The sequence below is a fragment of the Balaenoptera acutorostrata genome, chromosome 10 (genome assembly GCF_949987535.1).
Source record: "Balaenoptera acutorostrata chromosome 10, mBalAcu1.1, whole genome shotgun sequence".
In the NCBI taxonomy this organism is placed as follows: Eukaryota; Metazoa; Chordata; class Mammalia; order Artiodactyla; family Balaenopteridae; genus Balaenoptera; species Balaenoptera acutorostrata.
This window is the reverse complement of record NC_080073.1, coordinates 48,432,560-48,454,652: the sequence shown is the minus strand read 5'-3', so window position 1 is coordinate 48,454,652 and position 22,093 is coordinate 48,432,560. Positions and strand designations below refer to the sequence as shown.

The window sequence follows — 22,093 nt, the reverse complement described above, 5'->3', positions numbered from 1 at the left end:
AGTAAAATTGACAGGTCTTGGTACAGAATTGAATGTGAGATAAGAAGGTGAGGCTTCTGGCTGGCATTCAGGGTGGATGGTAGACTATGAAAGAGAATTGGTTTCCAGAAGAAAGATCATGAGTTTAGGTTTTGTATTAGTTTGGTAGGGCTGCCAGAACAAAATACCACAGACTGGGTGGTTTAAATAACAGACATTTATGTTCTCATGGGTCTGGAGTCTGGAAGCCCAATTTCAAGGTGCTGGCAGCGTTGTTTTCCTCTGAGGTCTCTCTCCTTGGTTTCCAGATGGCTGCCTTCTTGCTGCCTCTCACATGGTCGTCTCTCTGTGTGAGTGCACCCCTAGTGTCTCCCAGTTATGTTATTTATATCCTAATCTTTTTTTTTAAGTTGATATGTTGTATTTTCATTTTTATTCAGTTCAAGACATTTTCTTTGTTTTTTGGCCACGCTGTGTGGCATGTGGGATCTTAGTTTCCCGACCAGGGGTCAAACCTGTGCACCCAGCAGTGGAAGCATGGAGTCTTAACCACTGGACCACCAGGGAAGTCCCTCAACTTGTGAATTTTGGGGGACACAATTCAGTCCATAACAGCTGTGGATTTGTTGATTTTGAGGTGGCTCAGAGAGGTCCTGGTAGAAGTTTCCCTCCATGTCTATTTTAGGTGTCACTTCCTTCTTGAAGCCTTCTCTGCTGGCCTTTCCCTCTCACTGCCCATCACCTTGTGTTGCCATCTATTTCTCCCCCAGCTGATGTGTCTCCTTTGAGCTGAGGTTGGAAGCCACCTTGCTTTCATATATATATTTTTTTAATTTATTTTATTTATTTATTTTTGGCTACATTGGGTCTTCATTACTGCACACGGACTTTCTCTAGTTGCGGCAAGCGGGGGCTACTCTTTGTTGTGGTGCGCGGGCTTCTCATTGTGGTGGCTTCTCTTGTTGTGGAGCACGGGCTCTAGGCACGCGGGCTTCAGTAGTTGTGGCACATTGGCTCAGTAGTTGTGGCTCGTGGACTCTAGAGCGCAGGCTCAGTAGTTGTGGTACACGGGCTTAGTTGCTCCGCAGCATGTGGGATCTTCCCAGGCCAGGGCTCGAACCCGTGTCCCCTGCATTGGCAGGCAGATTCTTAACCACTGCGCCACCAGGGAAGCCCTTGCTTTCATATTTTATATTACTGCAGGCCACCTGTGTTAGAGTTTTGGTAGTTTGTGTCTTTCAAGGAACTGGTCCATTTCATCTAACCTATCAGGTTTGTGGCCATAGAGTTGTTCATAATATTCCTTTATTGTCCTTTGATGCCTATGGGATCAGTAGTGATGACCCTTCTATCATTTCTGATGTTGGGAATTTGTGTCTTCTCTCTTTTTTCTCTTGATGAGCCTGGCTAGAAATTTATCAATTTTATTGATCTTTCCAAAGGATCAGCTTTTGGTTTCATTGATTTTCTCTTTTCATTTTCATTGACTCATGCTCTAATTTTAATTATTTCTTTTCTTCTGCTTGGGTTATTGCTGTTGTTGCCATATTTGAGTTTTTGTTTTTTATGTCATTGAATTTCTCAATCTCTTTTTCTGTTGCTTCTTGGTTTTGAGTCATCGTTTAAAAGGCTTCCTCACTCCAAGATTATGAAGTGGATTTGGAAGGGCTTCTAATCCAACCCCAAATTTCTCCAGTCCCTTCATGCCCACCGCTCCAAGTGACTGCCTTGCAGGGTGAACCCCTTATACTTAGAAGGCTTGTTTTTGCTGGTGCTTTCCGAGAATTGCCACCTCTGGGCCACACCGGGCAATTTCCATGCCTTCTCTCTCCGTCTTGCCCAGCATCTTCCCTGTTCAATCTAGAGCTCCCACACAAGGCTGCGGGGGTGGGAGGGTGCTTCTCCTTCTGTGGGAGGGATCCAAGATCTGCCATCACTGGGCCCCCGCCTGAGGCTCTATCCCACATTCTCTCTTCTTGTAGGACTCAGGGTGGAGTTCATGTTCACGAGGATGGGCTGACAGTGACTTCTCCAGTCCTGATGTGGGTCCAGGTAAGTACAGGGATTTCTGTCCTTCTCCTGTCCCAGCCCATCTTACCAGCAGACTTGGCGATTTGCTAGGAGCCCAAAGGTGGCAGCTCATGAGAGCCTCTGTTGAGAGGTCCTCCTGGGGCAGTGGAATCTGCATGGTCCTAGGGCCAGACTCAGCCTCGGTACTCCTGAGCTGAGAGGACTCACAGAGGGCTTCCAGGTTCTGAAGCCAGAGCAGCTGGAAAGTCCTGCCAGTGACCATCTTTAACATGCCACAGAGCAGGGCTTCCCTGGTGGCACAGTGGTTGAGAATCTGCCTGCCAATGCAGGGGACACGGGTTCAAGCCCTGGTCTGGGAAGATCCCACATGCCGCGGAGCAACTGGGCCCGTGAGCCACAACTACTGAGCCTGCACGTCTGGAGCCTGTGCTCCGCAACAAGAGAGGCCGCGATAGTGAGAGGCCCGCGCACTGTGATGAAGAGTGGCCCCCGCTTGCCGCAACTAGAGAAAGCCCTCGCACAGAAACGAAGACCCAACACAGCCAAAAATATAAATAAATTAATTAATTAAGAAAAAAAAACAGAAAAACTCCTTTAAAAAAAAAAAATAGCCACAGAGCAAACGTTTCCCAAACACTCTGGTTTCAGGCCCTGTGGCCACCCTTGAACCCTGAGATCCAGACATGGCCTTTGGGCTCTTTTCTTAGTACTCAGTCGCCAGACTCTAACTCCAGGGGCAGGGGCTGTCAGAATGGTGGCTTGTGACCTGCCCAGTCAGGCTCGGATCCATCCCAAGCCAGGCCTGCCCGCTCAGGACCAGCAAGAAAGGAAGATGCCTGTTGCCAGATCCGGGTGACCCACGGGGCCACAGGGCCAGGGTGTGTGGACAGCACAGGCAGGTATGATAGGAGCCAAGGGCTGCCTCATGGGCCGCAGGGGACCTGAGACCCTGAAACTAGAGGCCAGCCAGAGGCAGCACTGAATGTGTCTGGCCAAAGCTTTTTCAGTCCTCCAGTACCTGTTTAACCGATTCCCTGTACTAACTTCTTTCTGTTAATGTAACAAGGATGATTTCTTTTTTATCGGCCTGACCCTGACTCATACTGGAGGACTGGGGGTAAAGGATGAACTTCCGCCACACAGGCTGCCGGGGAGATACTTCAGGGGGCTGAGCCGGACCACAGGGCAGTGGCAGTGGGCGTAACCGGCAAGAGTCGCTGTCTGGAGGTCCCACTGAGGATGTCAGGGGCTTCGGATGGGCCAAGGCCTTAACCTGGGGAGGTGGCAAGTGAGTAGAGAGCCAGGCTTGGGGTTGGGACCAGGATAATTGCTACTCCTGAGGGGCCCCCAGAACTGGACCTGTTCTAGCTTTGCCAGTCCCTTCCCCAGCTCTGCCCCACTCCCTGCCTGAGGTTTGGCAAGCAGGGCCAAGTTGTCAGCTGCAGCCAGGGCTGTGAAAGAGCCCTCCCGGCGTAGGATGGGGGTGGGAGGGTCAGGCCAAAGCTCCAGTGGCTTCTGTACCCTGAAGAAAACACAGCCTGGGGTCCGTATCTAATTCCCGGGGAAGTGTCAAGCTCTGCTGGGTGGCACCATCCCTCCCACACATGGGGTCTTGCCAGAAAGGCAGTTCCAACCAGACGGTGGAGGGGGAAATAGGGGGTTGGGACAGATGGTCACCATCTTTACCTACTCCCTCCAACCTGTACTCCCGGACACAGGAGTCTGGGCCTGGAGCCCTGTTCTGATGGGAGCCTCTGCTTTGCTCTTTGCTTCTCCATTGCAGTGAAGTTATATCACTAATATGGTGGGTTGAAAATGCAGATAAAAGAAACCGAAATTTGAGCCACCTTGTTTTTGCTCTTCCTGTGTGCCTGGAAGTCACCAACTGGAGAAGCAAAATTTGAGGAGTGCTGGTTTCTGATTCCATTTATTTAAAATATTTTTAGCATAGCTCACTTTTTTGTTTGCTTGATGCCTACTTGTTTAATTGATGTATTTATTCTAGTGCTTCCAAATCCCGAGTCATCAGTTCCTTCTCTGCCTCCGCTGGAAGGACAGGCACTTACAGTCCAAGTCAAGGCTTGTGTGTTAGCCTGGTTCCGTGGTTCGGGACAGTCACGGTGGATTCTGTGTTTCTTCTCAGGCTTTGGATATCATCTTGGAGAAGATGAAGGCTTCGGGCTTTGACTTCTCTCAAGTCCTCGCCTTGTCTGGGGCGGGCCAGGTTTGTTTGCTGCAGCCTCCGTCTATGGCATAAGGGCGTCTGTCTTGGGCAGTGGTGCAGGTGCTGAGGTGACAGCTTCCCTCAAGGGAAGGTGCTTGTTCTTGAAAGCCACGGCACACATTTTGTTGCAGTGAAAATCCGTATAGCTGTTTCACCTTGGTGGATATATCACTTGCCTCCTTGCAAAAGGATTTGAGACAGTTCTTACAATTAAGCGTTATACAAAATAGGACACAGGGTGAGGAGGCACTGGATAGAGGTCCTCTAAGGCAAAGAGGAAGCATTTGACATGAATGTACTATGACTGTTTGAGGGCACAAAATTGCTTTTCTATATCTTGGAAGTAAAAGCAAAGTCAGAAATCATGCTAATAATGATAGCAGTTTTAGTAGTAGAGATATTAGTAATAATGGTGACAAAGAACATGGAGCACTTAGTGTATGGCGGGTGCAGTGCTGAGCATTTTACATGCACGAACTTAATCCTCATAACGATTGTACCAGGTGGTATCATGCAGTGGTTAGCGCAGGGGCTCTGGGTTTGATCCCTAGCTCTGCCCTTTACCAGCAGCAACCTGGGGCACGTCGTCCAGCTTTTTGGTGCCTCCGTACTCTCATGTGCCGTAGGGTCAATGTGAATGTTAAATACATAGGACAGGGCAAAAAAACTTTAAGTTTTAGCTGCTTTTATTATCATTGCCATTTACATGGGGAAACGGAGGCACCAAGTGGTGATGTCACTTGCCCAAGGTCACATAGCTGCTAGGAGGGGGAGTCAGGATTCAAGTCCAGTGTCATCCTCCGAATCACTTTGCTCCATGCTGGGTTAGCGTGTCTTCACATCCTCATTAGAGAGCGCTTGCTGATGCTTCTGAAGATGCCTCTTCTTCCCCTGACCTAACAGGAGTGTATTGATTGTGTCCTTGTTACACTAAACAGAGTCCCTGGTGATCTTGTCCACACCTCTCACCTGAACCCCAGGCCTGGACACCCTCTCCCTCCCAGACATCCCCTCCATCCGCTCGGCCGGGTGTCCCAGGAATACCCCAAACTTATCATGTCCCAGACTGAGCACACTGTCATCCCGCCGATGTCCTCCCCCGGTGCCCTTTCTTGGGGACTTCTCCTTCTCCACCGGGGCCACACCCCAGGTGTCCTTCCTGACCCCTCCATCTTCCCACCCCTACATCCAGGGAGTCCCCTCGTGCTGCTGATTTGTACATGACTCTTGAGTCTGCCACCTCTTCTCCAACTCCGCCTCTGTTGCCCCAGGCCTAGTACCCATCATTTTTCTCTGGGCCTCTGCTTCTCCTCCCTTCCTCCAACCTACCTTCTCCATGACTCCCACAAGCCCTTTCATACGTTCAGCCCTGGCCATGTCACTCCCCTGCCAATCCAGAGTTCTCACCACCCCAAGATAAACCCCAGCCTCCCGAGCATGGATGTCAAGGCCCAGGCTGTCACCTCCCCCTCCAGTCCCTACTGCCCCCCGCCCCAGCCTCAGGCCCCTTCCCTGCACCTGCCAGCCTCTCTCAGCTGTGGTTACTCTCTGCGTGGAGCACCTCCACCCTCAACTCTGGGATCCTTTCCTAATTATCACGTCCACTTCTACCCACCTGCACCCCCAGCTGGCTAGATGCCCCTCCTCTGTGTTCCCACAGCCCTGCCACTGCACTTAATAGGGTTTTGTCCGTTTGTGTCCTTTTCCCTGACTCAACTCCAGTATCCTGCAGAGTAGCAACAATACTACCCTAGTCATTCTGTCCCATGCCTGGCACGATCTACGTGATCCATCAATGTTTGTTGAATGAATAGTGGGTAAGTGAATGAATGAGTGAATGTCAGGTAATATTATGAGCAATATATTTAAATACAGTTTTACAAAGCCACCAAAATCCAGACCGATACTCCTTTCTTGGACCCTTCCTACAAGTTTTGAGGTGGACAGGGCAGAGTTCCTCCCCATATTATAGAAATGAAAACCAAGTCTCATAAAGGTGATGACCTCTACGACTTACAAGTGGCGGGGCAGGCTTCGAGTCCAGTTCTTTGGCGTGTGGCCTGGGGTCTTTCCGGGTCTCCAGGAGGCTGACACAGGTGTGTGGCCGCGTGAACGTGGGCTTGGGTTTTCCCTCGGCAGCAACATGGAAGCGTGTACTGGAAGGCTGGGGCCAGCCAGGTGCTGACAAGCTTGTCACCGGACCTCCTGTTGCATGAGCAGCTGCAGGTAACTGGCCGTGCTGTGGGAGTCTGAGAAACTTCTGTAGGGGGGAGAAGGGCCCCAAATCCTGTGGGCCCTGAAGCCTGGGTCTTTTGTGCATCGTCAGGGGTGTGGGAAGGTGGCTTGGGCAGCAGTCCTGTGAGCGTGGTCTTCCGTGCCTGCCTGCCACAGACATCCCTGCTGTCTGGACAGAGGCTCAGGTGCTAACAGCCCACAGCACACTGGTCCCCTCCAGCCCAGCAGGATTCTGGCGAGTTCCCCCCTCAGGAATCTCCCCCTGGGACACAATGCGTCCTGGTGATGCTGGGAAGGTAGGCTCTGGCGTCTCCTTTTCTCCCAGGCTCCACAGGCCCCCGCCGAGCCGCCCTTTGCTGCCGCTCTGGCCCTTCACCGCCCATCTCCGGTGTTGCCTGTGGTGCTCAGGTGTCCTCGCCAGAACCTTCCACCTTGAGCTTTCTGGAGAGGGACCCCGCTAGGCCGGGCCGAGGTTTGGACATGAAGGGCTTGCCCATGGGTCTTCCAAGGTAACATCCAGGGAAGAGGCGTCCGCAGCTGCTGTGATGGGCGTGGCTGCCAGCGCCAGGGCGGCCCCCGGAGTCAGTGGGCGGAGCTCATGCCTGTGCCTCTGCCCCGTCCTTCCAGGCCTGTTTCTCCATCCGTGACTGCCCGGTGTGGATGGACTCCAGCACCACAGCCCAGTGCCGCCAGCTGGAGGCCACCGTGGGTGGGGCCCAGGCTCTCAGCTGCCTCACCGGGTCCCGCGCCTATGAGGTGGGCGGCGCCCGCCACGGGCTGGGGACGGGCTGGGCCAGGAGGAAGGTCTGGTTGCTGGCTCTGGTGCCTTCTCCCTGGGTGTCTGGGAGGACACGGCTGGTGACCTGTACCTGTGGGATCACGTGAGGCTGTGTGGGTGCCCCCCCGTGGAGCCAGGACCGGGCACGCTGGCCCCTGCTGCTGAGCAAGGCCATGCGTGCTGCTCAGCGAGCATGGCAGACCTCCTCTTGCTCCCCAGCTCTCCCAGGTCAGAGCTGAGGCGTGACCGCGGCTGTGCTGTGTGTGGGGGTGACGATGGCACCTCAGCTTCAGCCTCTTTAACCTGGAGATAAAAATAGCACTTACATTTTGGGTAGTTTTGCAGCTGAGAGGAGTCAGTGCTTGTAAGATGCTTAGTGCAGCTCCTGGGAAAGTTAAAAAAATAAGCGTGCCTCTTTCCTGCTGGCTTCAGCCATAGTCCTACCCCATCCCCTAGGGTGGCTGCTATGGGCCCAGCTTGGGTAATTCGATACTCCCTGGAGCAGAGGTTTGGGGGTTAGGACCAACCCCACTTGGGTTGCCTTAAGGAAGAAGAATGTGGGTGGGGAATACCTGAGTCCCCTGCATGGGTGCCCTTGGTCAGAGCAGACACCCTCCTGTGTAAGGAGCGAGGTTATTACTAAGGATGTTCAGCAGACATCAAACATTTCCAGATTTGAGGCCTTCTTAAGCTCTCCTGCTAACTAATCTTCAGAGCATGCTGCACTAACTTTACTTTATGAAGTTGATCATTCCCTGTAGGATTTGGGTTTTTAAGAATTTGCACTCTTTTTCCAGCGATTTACAGGAAACCAAATTGCAAAGCTTTACCAGCAGAACCCCGAGGCCTACTCACACACAGAGGTTGGTTAAACGTTCCTCTTTTTTTTTTTTTTAAGATTTTTTTTTTTTTTTGATGTGGACCATTTTTAAAGTCTTTATTGAATTTGTTACAATATTGCTTCTGTTTTTGGTTTTTTGGCCGCGAGGCATGTGGGATCTTAGCTCCCCAACCAGGGATCGAACCCGCACCCCCTGTATTGGAAGGCGAAGTCTTAACCACTGGACCGCCAGGGAAGTGCCTAAACATTCCTCTTTGATTGAAAGTCACAGTTGAATCCCTTTTATAACTTAGCATAAATAAATCTCATGTGCATGGGCTAAAAACATTGATTAGCAGACATTAAAAATGATATATATTCAATTTGCTTTTTATTCTCATTGTCAGGCTTTTTCCAAAGAGGAGGGAAAGAACGGAATTGTGGGAAAGAGAATTCCCGGGCTCTCCTGACCAGAAGGGTGGAGGTCAGGGTCAGGGTGGGAGCAGGGAGACTGGTGTCTTCCTGGGACCACCGGAGTAGGAGATCTGGGTGCCCTTAGGCTCTGTCTACTCAATTTCTGTGGTTAATGCAGGATGGTTACCTGCATTTGATTGGTGTGGGGTCATTGTTTTCTTAGGAAATCTGTAAGGCTGGACCAATGTCTCCAGCTGTGGCCCTTCAACCAGAGCCAGGAACCCAGGTTCATTCCTTGATCCACAGTTGCTGAAAGCCAGCACTTAATGCTGCCTGATAAGCCGCTCAACATCCTGGCTAGTGATTGTCCTCTCTGAGTAATTAGAAAATGATCAGCTTGTGTTAAACCAAATTGCCTTTTAAATCTTGGACGTTAACGTGCAGTTTTTAATTTAATGATTCAAGGTTCCAGGTTACTCTGCAGCGTTAGCCGGTAACAGAAGGTTTTGGGTGGAGGGGGTGTTAAAAGTTCTCTGAATTCTATGTGTGGAACAAAGGTGGCCCAACTGGGGACAGGAGGTGATGGCATTCTCTCCCCTGGTCCAAGGGCCCGTGATTCCCATGTGGAAGCAGAGACCCTCAGGGTGACATTTAGAATCCATTATCAATTCCTCCCGCTCATGCTTGGCGCCTCTGGCTTCTGAGGGACCGGCTTTCACTTCTCATTCTGAACCCCTGAGACTGTGTTTGTTGTTTCTGAATCCTGTGGCCACGCATCCCACTTCCTCTGTGACTAGATATAAAGACCACAGACATGGAGGAGGGAAATCAGGGCACCACACTCCCTGGCATATGGATTCTGGGTGAAAACCTGCTTCCCTAAGCGTGGCTTTTTTATAAGGTTTTGTAGTTGGTTTGTTTGTTGTTGGTTTTTATTTTTGGCCGTGCCTCGTAGCTTGCAGGATCTTAGTTCCCTGACCAGGGATCGAACCCAGACTCCCGGCAGTGAAAACCCGGAATCCTTCCCACCAGGGAACTCCCTTTTTTTTTTTTTCCATTTTGAACTTGACAGTTTTATGGCTTGTCAGAAACTGCAGAGCAAGGGGCTTTCCTAAGGAGTCACTTCTTGGTGTTCCAGCCACTCAAAATGCTCTGAAGGACTGAGGGGTACGCAGTCCCTCACATTGCTGGGGCGTCTTGCTCAAAATTTCTGCTTCCCTCCCCAGTTTAAAACTCTTGTCCTGTTGTGTGTGTGTCAGAAGTAGTCAGTTGTTTATGGAAGTGAGTCATAAATCTCACCGTGTTTCTCTCTTCTGCAGAGAATTTCCTTGGTCAGTAGTTTTGCTGCTTCTCTGTTCCTTGGGTCTTACTCTCCTATTGACTACAGTGACGGTAAGTCTTCGGAGTCCATGGTGTGGGTCTGTTTAGCGGGTGTGCGGGCAACGTGAGCCGCGTGCACCCGGGTGGGTGCCAGTCTTCCAGCCCTACCGTCTGTTGCCAAGAAGTGAGTGTATTATCTTTTGCGGTGTAACAAATGGCCCCAGCGCTTAGCAGCTGAGGGTCATAAAATGTTTATTATCTCAGAGAGTTTCTGAAGGTCAGTAATCAGAGAGTGGCTTCTCTGGATGGTTCTGGCCTAGGGTCTCTTAGGAGGTGGCAGTCAAGCTGGCCGCCAGCACTGCGGTCGCTTAAAGGCTTGACTGGGGCTGGAGGATCCGCTTCCAGGCCACACACATGACTGTGGGCCAGAGGCCTCAGTCCCTTGCCACGTGAGCCCCTCCCCCATATGGGAGGTGGATTCACCCCAAGCGAGGGGTGAGAGGAGACAGCGGCCAAGCAGAAGCTGCAGAGTCTTTCACATGATCTTGGGAGTGATGCACATCCCTTTCCCTGGTCACACAGACCTATGGGAACAGGGAGAGGGGACCTCAAATGGTGTGAACACTAGGGGATGAGAGGGATCATCTTGGAGCCTGGCTCCCACAAGGAGTTACTTACTGAAGTTTTTGTCCACATTTGGGGAACTCATGAGAGTGGTGAGCTTCTGGAATCAAAACCCTAGCAAAAATAAATGCAGATACTATGTATAAAACAGATAACTAGTGAGAACCTTCTGTATAGCACAGGGAACTCTACTCAGTGCTCTGTGGTGACCTAAATGAGAAGGAAATCCAAAAAAGAGGGGATATGTGTATATGTATAGCTGATTCACTGCGCTGTACGGTAGAAACTAACACAACGTTGTAAAGCAACTATACTCTGATAAATAAACAAAAACAAATAAATAAATGCAAACGATGCCAGTGAGGAAGGAGAGCTGGGAGGAGGTTGCTGGAGGAGCTCTTGGCTGAGACTGGCATGGAGGGAGGGGCATGCAGAGCAAGAGCCCAGGCCTGGGAGAGTGGCCTCAGAAGAGCCTCGAGTCGCTCCGCGTCTCAGGGAGCTCCGCTGAAGTGTGTGAGTGCTGTTGTGCACCAGACGCTAGTCTAGTTTTAGGGCAAGTAGGGTGACTAAGGAGTGGTCCCGAAGCTTCGCTCACAATCTGGAGAAGAAAAGCTTTGTTCCACACAGGAACCCAGCTCCTTGGAGCTCAGACCAGCAGAGCCCTACGCATGGAAGAGCCTGTATCCACCTGTGTCCTCCACACTCACCCCAGCCAGCTGCTAAGTGCTGCTGGGGAAGGTTACGTTGTTGCTCTAGACATTCCTGAGCTTCACCCTCAGCTGGGCCTCCACCCGCTCCCCTCACTGTCCAGAAGTCACCTCTCAATTTACCAGCGGTCTGACCATCTCACATGGGCACGGGGCTCTAGCAGCACCCAACCCACCTGCCTGCCTCCACCTGGGCCCGCAGAGGAGGAGGAGGGCTGTTCACCTGAGCTCTGGGTTCTCCCCCCTCCACATCCTCAGGAGAACCTTGGGAGAAGTAGATCGTTGTAGGGAAGACTTAGCTGATCTTAGTAACGAGCTTGAGGAAGTTTAGAGGCGTCTGAGAGCTTTTTCCTCGAAGAGTTAGATGTGATTGGGAAGTCCCTGGGAGCTGACCCACATCAGTGCCAGGGCTGCCTCTAGCCTTGAACCCCAGGGGACACGCAGAGCCATCCTAGGTGACATTGGTGGGAGCTCCCCTCCCCCAGCCAGGTCTTAGAGCAGCAGATTTCCAGGCTAACTGTGGGATTTAAGCCTGTGAGGAATGTTTGGGGGGGCGGGGGCATGTGTTTCTAAGGGCCCTGCTGGCCTCTGGCTCTCTGGTTAGAGTTACCCAGGCACATTGTATATGTTCCATCGGGAAGGAGATCCAGGTATACATTTGCTGCAAGAATGATCCACTCTCGGCCAGATTTGTGCATTTTTACAAAAGGTCCTTTTTTAAGATTTCTCTTTCTTGTTTCCTTCCTTCCTTAGGTTCTGGAATGAATTTGTTGCGGATCCAGGACAAAGTCTGGTCGCAGGCTTGCCTTGGTGCCTGTGCACCTCACTTAGAGGAGAAGCTCGGCCTGCCGGTGCCGTCATGCTCGGTTGTGGTAAGTTCCCTGCCCAGTGACGCGGCTCACTGGAGAGCTGGCAGCTACTGGGGAAGCTGTGTAGTATACACACACACACAGACACCCATCCATTTACACACGGGCACACACACACGTGACTTTGTCTAGTACAAGATAAGTATTTGACGTGATTCAGAGCGAAATGTCTGTATCAGTGTCTTGTACTCAGGTGCAATAACTACATCAAAGTAAAAAGCTTCTACGCAGCAAAGGAAACGGTCAACAAAGTGAAAAGGCAACCTATCAAATGAGAGAAAATATTTGCAAACTATATATCTGATAAAGGGTTAATATCCAATACATATATAAAGACCTCATACAACTTAACAGCAAAAAACCAAACAATTCAATTAAAAAGCTTTAACCAGGGACTTCCTTGGTGGTGCAGTGGTTAAGAATCCAACTGCCAATGCAGGGGACACGGGTTTGAGCCCTGGTCCCAGAGATCCCACATACCGCAGAGCAACTAAGCCCGTGCACCACAACTACTGAGCCTGTGCTCTAGAGCCTGCAAGCCACAACTACTGAGCCCACCTGCCACAACTACTGAAGCCCACACTCCTAGAACCTGTGCTCTGCAACAAGAGAAGCCACCACAACGAGAAGCCCATGCACTGCAACAAAGAGTAGCCCTCACTCGCTGCAATTAGAGAAAGCCCGTGTGCAGCAACAAAGACCCAGTGCAGCCAAAAATAAATAAATAAATTTATTAAAAACAAAAAACCTTTAACCATCAGAGGAGGAATGTGGCACCCACATTCGGAATAGACACTGGCTGTCCACGCTCTGGTTTCCCCTAGTTGGCCAGCTAAGTTCTTGGTTGGGCCCTGCACTCGGCCCTTTGGCGGGGAGCATGTGCCCCACAGCCAGAACAAGCAGAACCCCGGGGGTGGTGCAGAGCGTTGGCTGCAAAGGAAGGACAAGGGCCCCTGAGTCCCGGGGAGAGTCACAGAGCTGGGAGGGGTGGGCCACCAGGAGAACCAGGCTATCACTAGTGCCTCACGTTGGGAGTCCCAACCACAGAAGCACTTTCTGAGATGAACAGTGACCTGCTGAAAACAGCCTTTGCCACCGTGAGCAGAATCTCAAAGCCAAATCGTCATCATCCAGAGGGTGCCGTGAGGCCAGCGCACAGAGCTTAAATTAAGGGTGTCCTGCCCTGTAGAAGCAGACAGTTCAGGACCCAGGCAGGCTGATGCACAGCACAAAGAGAAAGGAAGGGCTAACAGAAAACAGCCAAGCCTCTGGGACTGGTATTCCACACACGGCTTTTAGTTTCCAGTGAGATGGAGAGCAGTGTTTTGTCCACGGCAACCGGCTTTGTTTGCCTTATGCCAGGAACACATGCCTCCAAGAGGTAGCCCGTGCAGACACCAGCAGCTTGAGGAATGGAAAAGAACTGATTGTGAAAAGTGTATTTTCATTTGTAACGTAGGTACCCACGTGATGGGGGGAAACAAGCAAAATCCATGTTTTCTGTCATCTCTTTTTCTGAAGGTGGTCCCCAAATGGCTTTCTCTCCTTTTCTGCAGGAAGATATTTGGAGATATAGTGTAGCAGACGCTTCCCACCTTGCATCCTCCCAGCCCACTTTTTTGCCAGCTGTTGTGGCTTCACGCAGGTGTCGCCTAGCAGAGCCCTGCGTGAGCTGCATCTCATTTTCCTCACTTCTGCCCGGAGCCATCTGGGACTCCACAGTTGTGCTCTGCCAGCCTAGAGGCTCAAGGAGGTAGCACCCCACGTGTGCCCTTCGCTGGTGGGGAGCTACGGAGAGCTGCTCCCTGTTCCACCCCCAGGTGGACAGCCCTCCCGTGCATTTCATGCAGCTCCTCAGACGCAGCTCACAGCCATGACCAGCTCCACAGAGGACCCTGGGGTGGGCTTTCCGCCTTCCCTGTTTCATTCTTCCCTGTCCCCTTCTCATTTCCTGGGGTTACTTCCCCAAATAAGCCACCTGCACAAGCCCTGACCTGCCCTGACCTGCCCTGACTCAGGCTCTGTTTTCTGAGGCAATGGAGGCCAAGACAATTATTTCCCAGGAGATGGCTTTATTCTGATGTAAATCCGAAAATTGGCTGGATGGAGTAAAATGTTCTTCCCAGACACCAGGAAATCCCATCATTTATTTTACACTTTTGGAACCGAGACAGGGAAAGGGGGAAAAATGCTTTCTTTTCATAACTGTGCTCTCTAAAGACTGTAGGTCTGTCCAGAAGTTATCCCTGCCCTCTGATCCCACAGGCGGTCTTGGAGGGGCCCTGAGAGCCGTGGTTCCTGGCGGAAGCACCTCCTCCACACTGCCTTTCCTTGCTTTATTTTCTTTAGAACGTTGACCTCTGCCCAAACGTGTCCAATTACTCTTAATCTGACTGATAGAGCGTGTGTGCAAGGCATTATCTACTTCTATGAGTTTGCTTAATGATTTCCTCCTGTTATTTCTTTATTTTTAATGCTACATCCATAATTTGGAGCTTACAAAGCAAGTCCACAATCGGAACTGGTCTGTTCTAGTTGCCTTGAATCTCAAAACTAAGTGGGCTTCAAGGCAGTGGGATGACCTCACGTGCGTGGTTGCAGCCCTGTGCTGGGCTCCTGGTGTTTTGTGAACAGGAGGGACGTCCCAGGTGTGATGCGACTGTAGGCCCCACCCAGGCCTGTGGCCTTCCTGTGGCCCAAGGTGTGGACAGTTGTGTCGAGCAGGTGGGGTTTGCCTCAGCAGAGCGTGCTTGCCTTCTCTTCTCAGGGGGCCATTTCTTCCTACTTCGTCCAGCGCTATGGGTTTCCTCCAGGATGCAAAGTGGTGGCCTTCACTGGGGACAACCCAGGTGAGTACCTCATGGGATTTCACCCTCCCAGTAGCCTGCCTTGGTCCTTGTGGGACATTGGAGAATGCCAGCTGGCTTCTTGGGGCTTCTTGGGGAAGTCTGTCTGTGGCGGGCCCTCCCTCCCTTGGTGCCCGCCCACCTGCTGGTCTGAACTCACGCGCCTTGTACCTGCCCCACCTTGGCTCTGACTCCGCCCACAAGAGCCACTGAGTGCCGCACCTGCAGGTGAAACCTGATCAGCGATTGAGGAAGACAGTGCCCACCCTCCCTCACCGGCCTTTTCTTTTTTTTTTTTTTTAACAACAACCATTAATTTTTATTAAATTTCTAATTTAAAACAAATATTTACAACATTATCAGTTTGGGAAAAGACAAACAGTAAAAATGAAGAAAAGTGATGAAAAGACAAATTCAAGGGCAGAATAAATACAGCCTATTTACACGCCTGCCTGGCCCTGGCGGCTGCTGCCAGAGTGCCAGACCCTCAGCCTCAGAATTAGCAGCAGTTCAAAATCTCCTCCAGTTTCAACACGCCCAAGGGTGGGATTCTGCATACCTGCCTTTTCTCTTCCAAGCTAAACATCTCAGTTCCCCCAACCCTTCCTCTGGGACCCAGCTTTGAGTCTCTGCCCCATCATTTGACCTATAGGTATGACTTCATCCAAGCCCCTTGTCTCCTCTTCCTCCTTCTCTTCTCCTCTGGGGGTTCCTGAGACCCCCCCTGGAGGAGCTGACAGGTCTCTAAAGAAAGGCCCAGTGGCCACAATGAGTACCACCAGACTGCTGCCCCTCACCCCACCTCTGCAGCCCTTTTCCTAACGGGCCACCAAATCAGGGTTGCTGGATAGAGCAAATACAAATACAGGACACCCAGTTAAACTTGAATTCAGAGGAAGGACAAATGATTAGGTAGAATGAGTGTGTCCCAGGCAATGTTTGAATTTCAGATAACAAATGATTTTTCAGTGTAAGTGTGTCCCACATGTTGTTTCTCTGAACTTGAAGCGTGACTGAGCGTCTTATATTTTATCTGGCAACTCTACCCCAAGTTGCCATCCTGAGCAGCCATTCCTTCTCTAAGGAAGTGAGTCTCAGGTACATATGAAAGGGTTTGGTGGCGGCCGGGGTCTGACTTCAGCCCTTCTCCTGGTTTCCACACCCGTGAGCCTCCCTGTGCTTACCTCCTACTGGTTGTACAGATGAGGATGTGGACAGCAAAAATAAAAAGAGAGAGGCACACGTGTCTAGGAGTGGAGCTGTGTGCCTAGAAATGGAGCTGAAGGTCTTGTTAAAATTCATTCATCATCATAATGATGATTTTATATGCCGTATTTCCTGCAGTATCTATGCATATTTTTGTGCCCAGGAAAAAACATTTAAGTCACCGTTACTACTATTTCTGCCACCACTACGAGTAACGCTCGTGGTGCTCCTAGGTCTGCTTTGGGCCTGTCTGCTTTGGAGCTGAGGGCACAGCGAGGATGTCCCCGCCACCCCTGTGGTCGCATCAGTGTCCTGGCTGTGCCCCCCCACCTCTGGCATCTGCAGGGAACCCCCAGGAGCCAGACGAGGGCCTCCCTGTCCCTGCGCAGGTTCTGTAGAACTTCACACGGAGCCCTGTTGTCAAGGCACAAACCCAAACACAGAGCAGGTTTTGGAGAAGGGACCCTCATGTTCCTGGTCTGAGGTGAGGTGAGATAGAGGCTGGTAGACAGTGGCCAAATTCCTGCAGGAGCAAGGCTTGAAGCCTGTCGCTCTGTCCCCTGGGCGCCTGATTTAAGAGGCAGCTCCGGCCTGTGGTGGGCACGTTCTGGTGCCCCGGCTCCTGGAGGATGCCAGGCCCCAGTTCCTGTCTGCCCTAAAAGCTGAGTCACCCTCAGAAAGGAACAGATGGTGCACAAGCACCGATTCAGGACAATTCTGTGCTTTGTGGGCCATGTTTGTTTGCCTTTCATAATGAAAGTAACTTCATCAAGTCTCGTTAGAAACAAATGTATTGTTTCTTTATATTGGAGCATTGTTGATGTACAATGTTGTGTTACTTTCAGGTGTCCAGCAAAGTGATTTAGTTATACATATATGTATATCTATCCTTTTCCAGATGGTTTTCTCATATAGGTTATTACAGAGTAGTGAGGAGAGTTCTCTGTGCTAGACAGTAGGTCCTTGTTGATTGTTTTATATATATTAGTGTGTCTATGTTAATCCCAACCTCCAGGTATTTCCCTCCCGCCCGCCCCCCGCCTTTCCCCTTTGGTAACCGTAAGTTTGTTTCCTAAGTCTGTGAGTCTGGTTAGAAAAATGTATATTCTTACACCTACTCTATCAACTGGAAGAATGTCAGGGAGAATAATGGGCCTGCTTTTGAACCACAGAAGCATGAGCTTCTGGGCATGTTTCAGAGGGAACAACAAAGAAGCAGCTTCCTAAACTGGCCTTTTGGACTGCGGTTTCAGGCTGAATGCTGGAGGTACCAGGCAGGTAGCCCTCAGCCGGTCCCTCCCTAAGTCTGACCTTCACTTTGCTGCTGCCTTAAGTAATGCATTAGTCTTATGCTTTTTTTCTTATACACAAGGGATGCCTCTTCACTGCAGAAAAAAATTTTAAGTACCGACAAACCAAAGGAAGGATGTAAAAAAAAAATCATCTGTAATCTCTTAACCCAGAGATAGCCAAAGTTAAAATTTTGAGGGCTATCCTTCCAACCTTCTTTTCCTATGCCCATAAATAAACAGTTTATTTTAACCAACCAAGGCAATATTTTTGTGCAGCATCATTAGTGGTTGTTTAGGTTTCCACTGTTCTGGCATTTACCTTGCCAGTGTCCCTCAGATGGAGCTGGGAGATGGAGGTAGGCATGGCTTCTACCGTTGAGGCCATGCGAACGTTATCTTGTCCCTTGTCCCTATAGCAGTGGTCCCCAACCCTTTTGGCACTGGGGACCAGTTTCATGGAAGACAGTTTTTCCATGGACGGGGGTGGGGGGTTGGGGGGGATGGATCAGGTGGTAACGCGAGCAATGGGGAGCGGGCAGATGAAGCTCTGCTCCTCGCCACCGCTCACCTCCTGCTGTGCGGACCTGTAGGGGGCTGGGGACCCCTGTGGCCTATAGAATAAGCTCTCGGAGGTAGGATTCCTGAGTCCAGGGCTCTGACACTCTGCTGATCGTACCTCTGCAGCAGTGTTTGAGTACACCTGTTTCCGCCCACATTTCTCCTGCATTCATTCATTCACTCAACGTTTAGGCCTGCTGCTACATGGCAGACCTTCTTTCAGTTCCAGGGTATCAGTGAGCAAGGCAGATAAACTTCACTGCCATGGGCCTCACATAAAGGGGACGGTCAACATGACCTTGCCCCTTTCCATACCACTGAGGTGGGGGAAAGCCCCTCACTCCGGCCTCGCCTTTGTCTTTCTCCGCCGTGTGTATCCTGGTGTCTTGACTTGGCCCCCTTGGTCCTCTGCACTCCTGGGAGTGCCTAACAGTGGGTGGGGAGTTTGGACCCCTTTAGATGAGGTTTCTGAGTCCAAATCAGAGGCCCTGACCACAGAGACTCCACCCTCTAGCCCTTGGGGCGTCCTGAGCCCTTGGCTCACCCTGTTCCTGCGTCCCCCTTAGCTTGTGGACTGGGGTGGGAGATGGGGGCTGCGCTCCCATCTGGTGGGGTGGGGGTGACTGGTTTGCTTTGTGGCTCTCATGTGACCCCCTGCTAACCACAGGCTCCCCTCCCATTCTCAGCGTCACTGGCAGGCATGAGGCTGGAGGAAGGTGACATTGCGGTAAGGTGACCACTCACTCCCTCAGGCAGGGTCGGCTTTCTGCCCCAGGGGACGAGGGTGCTGGGTCTCAGCAGCATCTTTGCTGCCTATCAGAGGGGCTTCCAGGGTCAAAAGGCAGCTGAGGGAGGGGATAGGGAGACCCAGGCCCCAGGACCTGCCCACAGGTCCTCTCTTAGAAGGTCATTTGCCTTTGCTGAGCAGACAGGTCCCCTGCCTGCCTTGACAGTGGCCAGTCGTGGTGAGCACAGTGGCAGAAGGGTCAGACCTTGGGCTAGAGCACTGTGAGCTCCCTAGGCGATGAAGACGTAACCCAGACCCTCCTGCTTCTAGTGGGAAACCTGTTGTCACCCGAACCACGAGTTAGAGGTAGTTGTAGTAAGTTCTAGAAAATCGGCCCACAGGATCCATGGGAGCCTGAATCTGGGGAGCTGACTTTGGACTTTGGTGTGGGAGGGTCAGCAGAGGTTTCTCTGAGGAGGTGGCGTTTAATCCGAGGTCTGCAGCCTGAGGAGTGAAGCAATGAGGGTCAGGGCGCGTGGAGCTGCCTCACCTCTGCCCGTCTCTCTCCAGGTCAGCCTGGGCACCAGCGACACCCTATTTCTCTGGCTGCAGGAGCCCACGCCCACCCTGGAAGGCCACATCTTCTGCAACCCGGTTGACCCCCAGCACTACATGGCCCTCCTTTGGTAGGTTGGGTGGCGAGGAGGAGGTGCGGGCAGGTCTGACACCATGTGGAGCCCCCCAGGTCGTTCCACTGCGCAGGCTCTGGGGGCAGCTGAGACCCCAGGGACTCACTGGGTCTTGCTGAGAGCAGAGCTGGGTGGGGAAGCACCCAGGACCTGAAGTCTCCCCCAAACCCAGATACAGATCCCATCCCCAACACCTGTATCCTGTGTGGCCTGAGCCAGACCCCGTAGCATATCTGACCCACACTTTGCTCATAAAATGGGGAGAATAAGAGGTTTACTTGATAGTGTTGTTACGCTATGTCTGGCACATGGTGGACCTTCAACCAATGGTAGCAAGGACATCCTGCTTCCTGACAGTTCTCATGGAAGGGGTCTGTTCTGCACCTTCCAAACAGGCATTTGGGGACCTGCTGGAAGCTACTAAGGGAGGGTTTTTAGCCTTGAAGCTTCAAGAACCACTGGAGAATATGTAGGTCTAGTAAATCTGGCCAGCCCTGCCCCTTGTCCAGGTGGTACAACGTGCTGAAACCACAGCTATGTCTCTCCCTGGGGCTCCTTTGTGGCAACCTCCCCTGTAAACAGAGCCCACGAAAAGTGCATTTCCTGGTGACTCCCAGGGACATGCGCTGGGTCTGATACCTGAGGAGGAACCTCAGATCCCTGCTGTGCACTGGCTGGGGTTGTGGTCCAGCCTGACCTGCAGCCCCTCTACCTGGGACTCTTCACCAAAGCCCGTGGGTCCAGTCAGCAAGCACCAGGTCCCTCCCTCAGGGTTGTGTGCACTTCTGCAGCTTTAAAAACGGCTCCCTCATGAGAGAGAAGATCCGCGATGAGTTGGCTTCCAGTTCCTGGAGCGAGTTCTCTAAGGCACTGCAGTCCACAGAGATGGGGAACAGCGGAAACCTGGGTAGGCTGTCTGGGGATGCCTGGGTCTGTGAAGGGGCAGCAGCTGCTGCGGGGAGGGGCAGGGCCAGGGAGAAGCCAAGGGGAGCCCTGACTGTCTGCACTTCTGCTCCATGGGCCTTAAAACTAGCGTGAGACCCCATGATCTGAGTGAGGTGGGGAGTGGCAGATCAGGCCAGAGCTGCATCTTCTGTGCCCCTCGAAGCCCCTGGTGACAGCATCAGAGATGGCAGCCACAGTGCCTGCTCTGCCCTGGTGCATGCCCACATGCAGCTTTCTGCCCCAGACACGAGGTCTTGTTAGGAAAAGTGCCCAGCATTGGGGCAGGCCTTTTGCACAGGGAGGGGATGTGTCTCCCTTAGTCAAACCCATGCTGGTATTTTAGGGTTAGTTGGACAGCTAGCTGTCTCCTGGCCTGGGCGGCCACATGAGAGCAGGAAGAGCTGTCTCCACGAAAAGCTAGCCTAGGCCTTTCCAGTTGCCCTCCGTCCTGCTGGAGAGAAGGACCTGAGAATATTCACAGGTCTCCAGGGGATAGGGGGTCCCGTGGAACAGGGATATAGGGTCATTTCACCCTGCTTTTTTCTAAGGCTATTGAGAAGCTGATCTTTTGTTTTTGACCACTGACAGCTAATCTCTTCCTGGTCTTGTTTCAGGTTTTTATTTTGATGTAATGGAGATCACCCCTGAAATTATTGGGCGTCATAGGTTTAGTGCAGAAAACCATGAGGTACGTGTGTTATTGGTATTGAAGCTACATTGGCTCCATTTTTGACTATTTAACAAATGCCTATCAAACTATGCTAGTTTTAGGGACCTCATTCATTTTCTCAGCCATTGATAAAACAAATACTTAAAAAATTTTTCTTTAAATTAAAATATTGTTGATTTACAATATTGTGTTAGCTTCAGATGTACAGCAAAATGATTCAGGTTTTTTTTTAGATTATATTCCATCATAAATTATTACAAGATATTGAATATAATTCCCTGTGCGCTACACTGTAAATCCTTGTTGCTTATCTATTTCATGTATAGTAAGTAGTTTGTATCTAATCCCATACTCCTAATTTGCCACCACCACCCCCGCCAGTAACCATTAGTTTGTTTTCTATGTCTGCAAGTCTGTTTCTGTTTTGTATATAGATTCATTTGTATTTTTAGATTCCTCATATAAATGATATCATATGATATTTATCTTTCTCTGACGTACTTCACTAAGTATACCACTCTCTATGTCCATCCATGTTGCTGCAAATGGCAACATTTCATTCTTTTTTATGGCTAATACGCCGTTGTATAGGGACTTACCTGGGTCCAGTGGTTAAGACTCTCGGCTTCCAATGCAGTTGTGCATGGGTTCGATCCTTGGTTGGGGAATAAGATCCCATATGCCATGTGGCATGGCCAAAAGATATTTTTAAAAATATATATTCTGTTGTATATATACCATATCTTCTTAAGCCAGTCATCTGCTGATGGGCACTTGGGTTGTTTCCATGTCTTGGCTATTGTAAATAATGCTGCTCTGAACGTTGGGGCTTCACGTATTTTTTCCAATTAGAGTTTTCCCTGATAGATGCCCAGGAGCGGGATTGCTGGATCATATGGTAGCTCTGTTTTTAGTTTTTTAAGGACCCTCCATACTGTTCTTCATAGTGGCTGCACCAATTTACATTCCCACCAACAGTAGGAGGATTCCCTTTTCTCCACACCCTCTCTAGCATTTATTATTTGTTGACTTTTTGATGATGGCCATTCTGACTGGTGTGATAATTAGTGATGTTGAGCATCTTTTCATGTGTCTGTTGGCCATTTGTATGTATTCTTTGGGAAAATGCCTATTTAGGTCTTCTACCCATTTTTTGATT

The 22,093-nt window shown here is 50.9% G+C and overlaps 1 protein-coding gene across 9 annotated transcripts in view; it reads left to right on the top strand.

The window, feature by feature from the left end:
• XYLB (xylulokinase) overlaps positions 1 to 22,093 on the top strand; it is a 42,579-nt gene that overhangs the window by 2,500 nt on the left and 17,986 nt on the right. For all 9 annotated transcript variants that reach the window (XR_451878.2, XR_009009599.1, XR_009009598.1 and 6 more), the window contains exons 3-14: positions 1,962 to 2,031; positions 4,154 to 4,234; positions 6,374 to 6,460; positions 7,097 to 7,225; positions 8,045 to 8,110; positions 9,801 to 9,873; positions 11,886 to 12,004; positions 14,769 to 14,850; positions 18,590 to 18,630; positions 19,201 to 19,316; positions 20,111 to 20,226; positions 20,879 to 20,952. Coding sequence is in view for 3 of the 9 variants with exons in the window: in XM_007191464.2 (XP_007191526.1) it covers positions 1,962 to 2,031; positions 4,154 to 4,234; positions 6,374 to 6,460; positions 7,097 to 7,225; positions 8,045 to 8,110; positions 9,801 to 9,873; positions 11,886 to 12,004; positions 14,769 to 14,850; positions 18,590 to 18,630; positions 19,201 to 19,316; positions 20,111 to 20,226; positions 20,879 to 20,952 (1,054 nt within the window). In the remaining 6 variants the exon portion in view is untranslated. The remainder of the gene's footprint in view (positions 1 to 1,961; positions 2,032 to 4,153; positions 4,235 to 6,373; positions 6,461 to 7,096; positions 7,226 to 8,044; positions 8,111 to 9,800; positions 9,874 to 11,885; positions 12,005 to 14,768; positions 14,851 to 18,589; positions 18,631 to 19,200; positions 19,317 to 20,110; positions 20,227 to 20,878; positions 20,953 to 22,093) is intronic.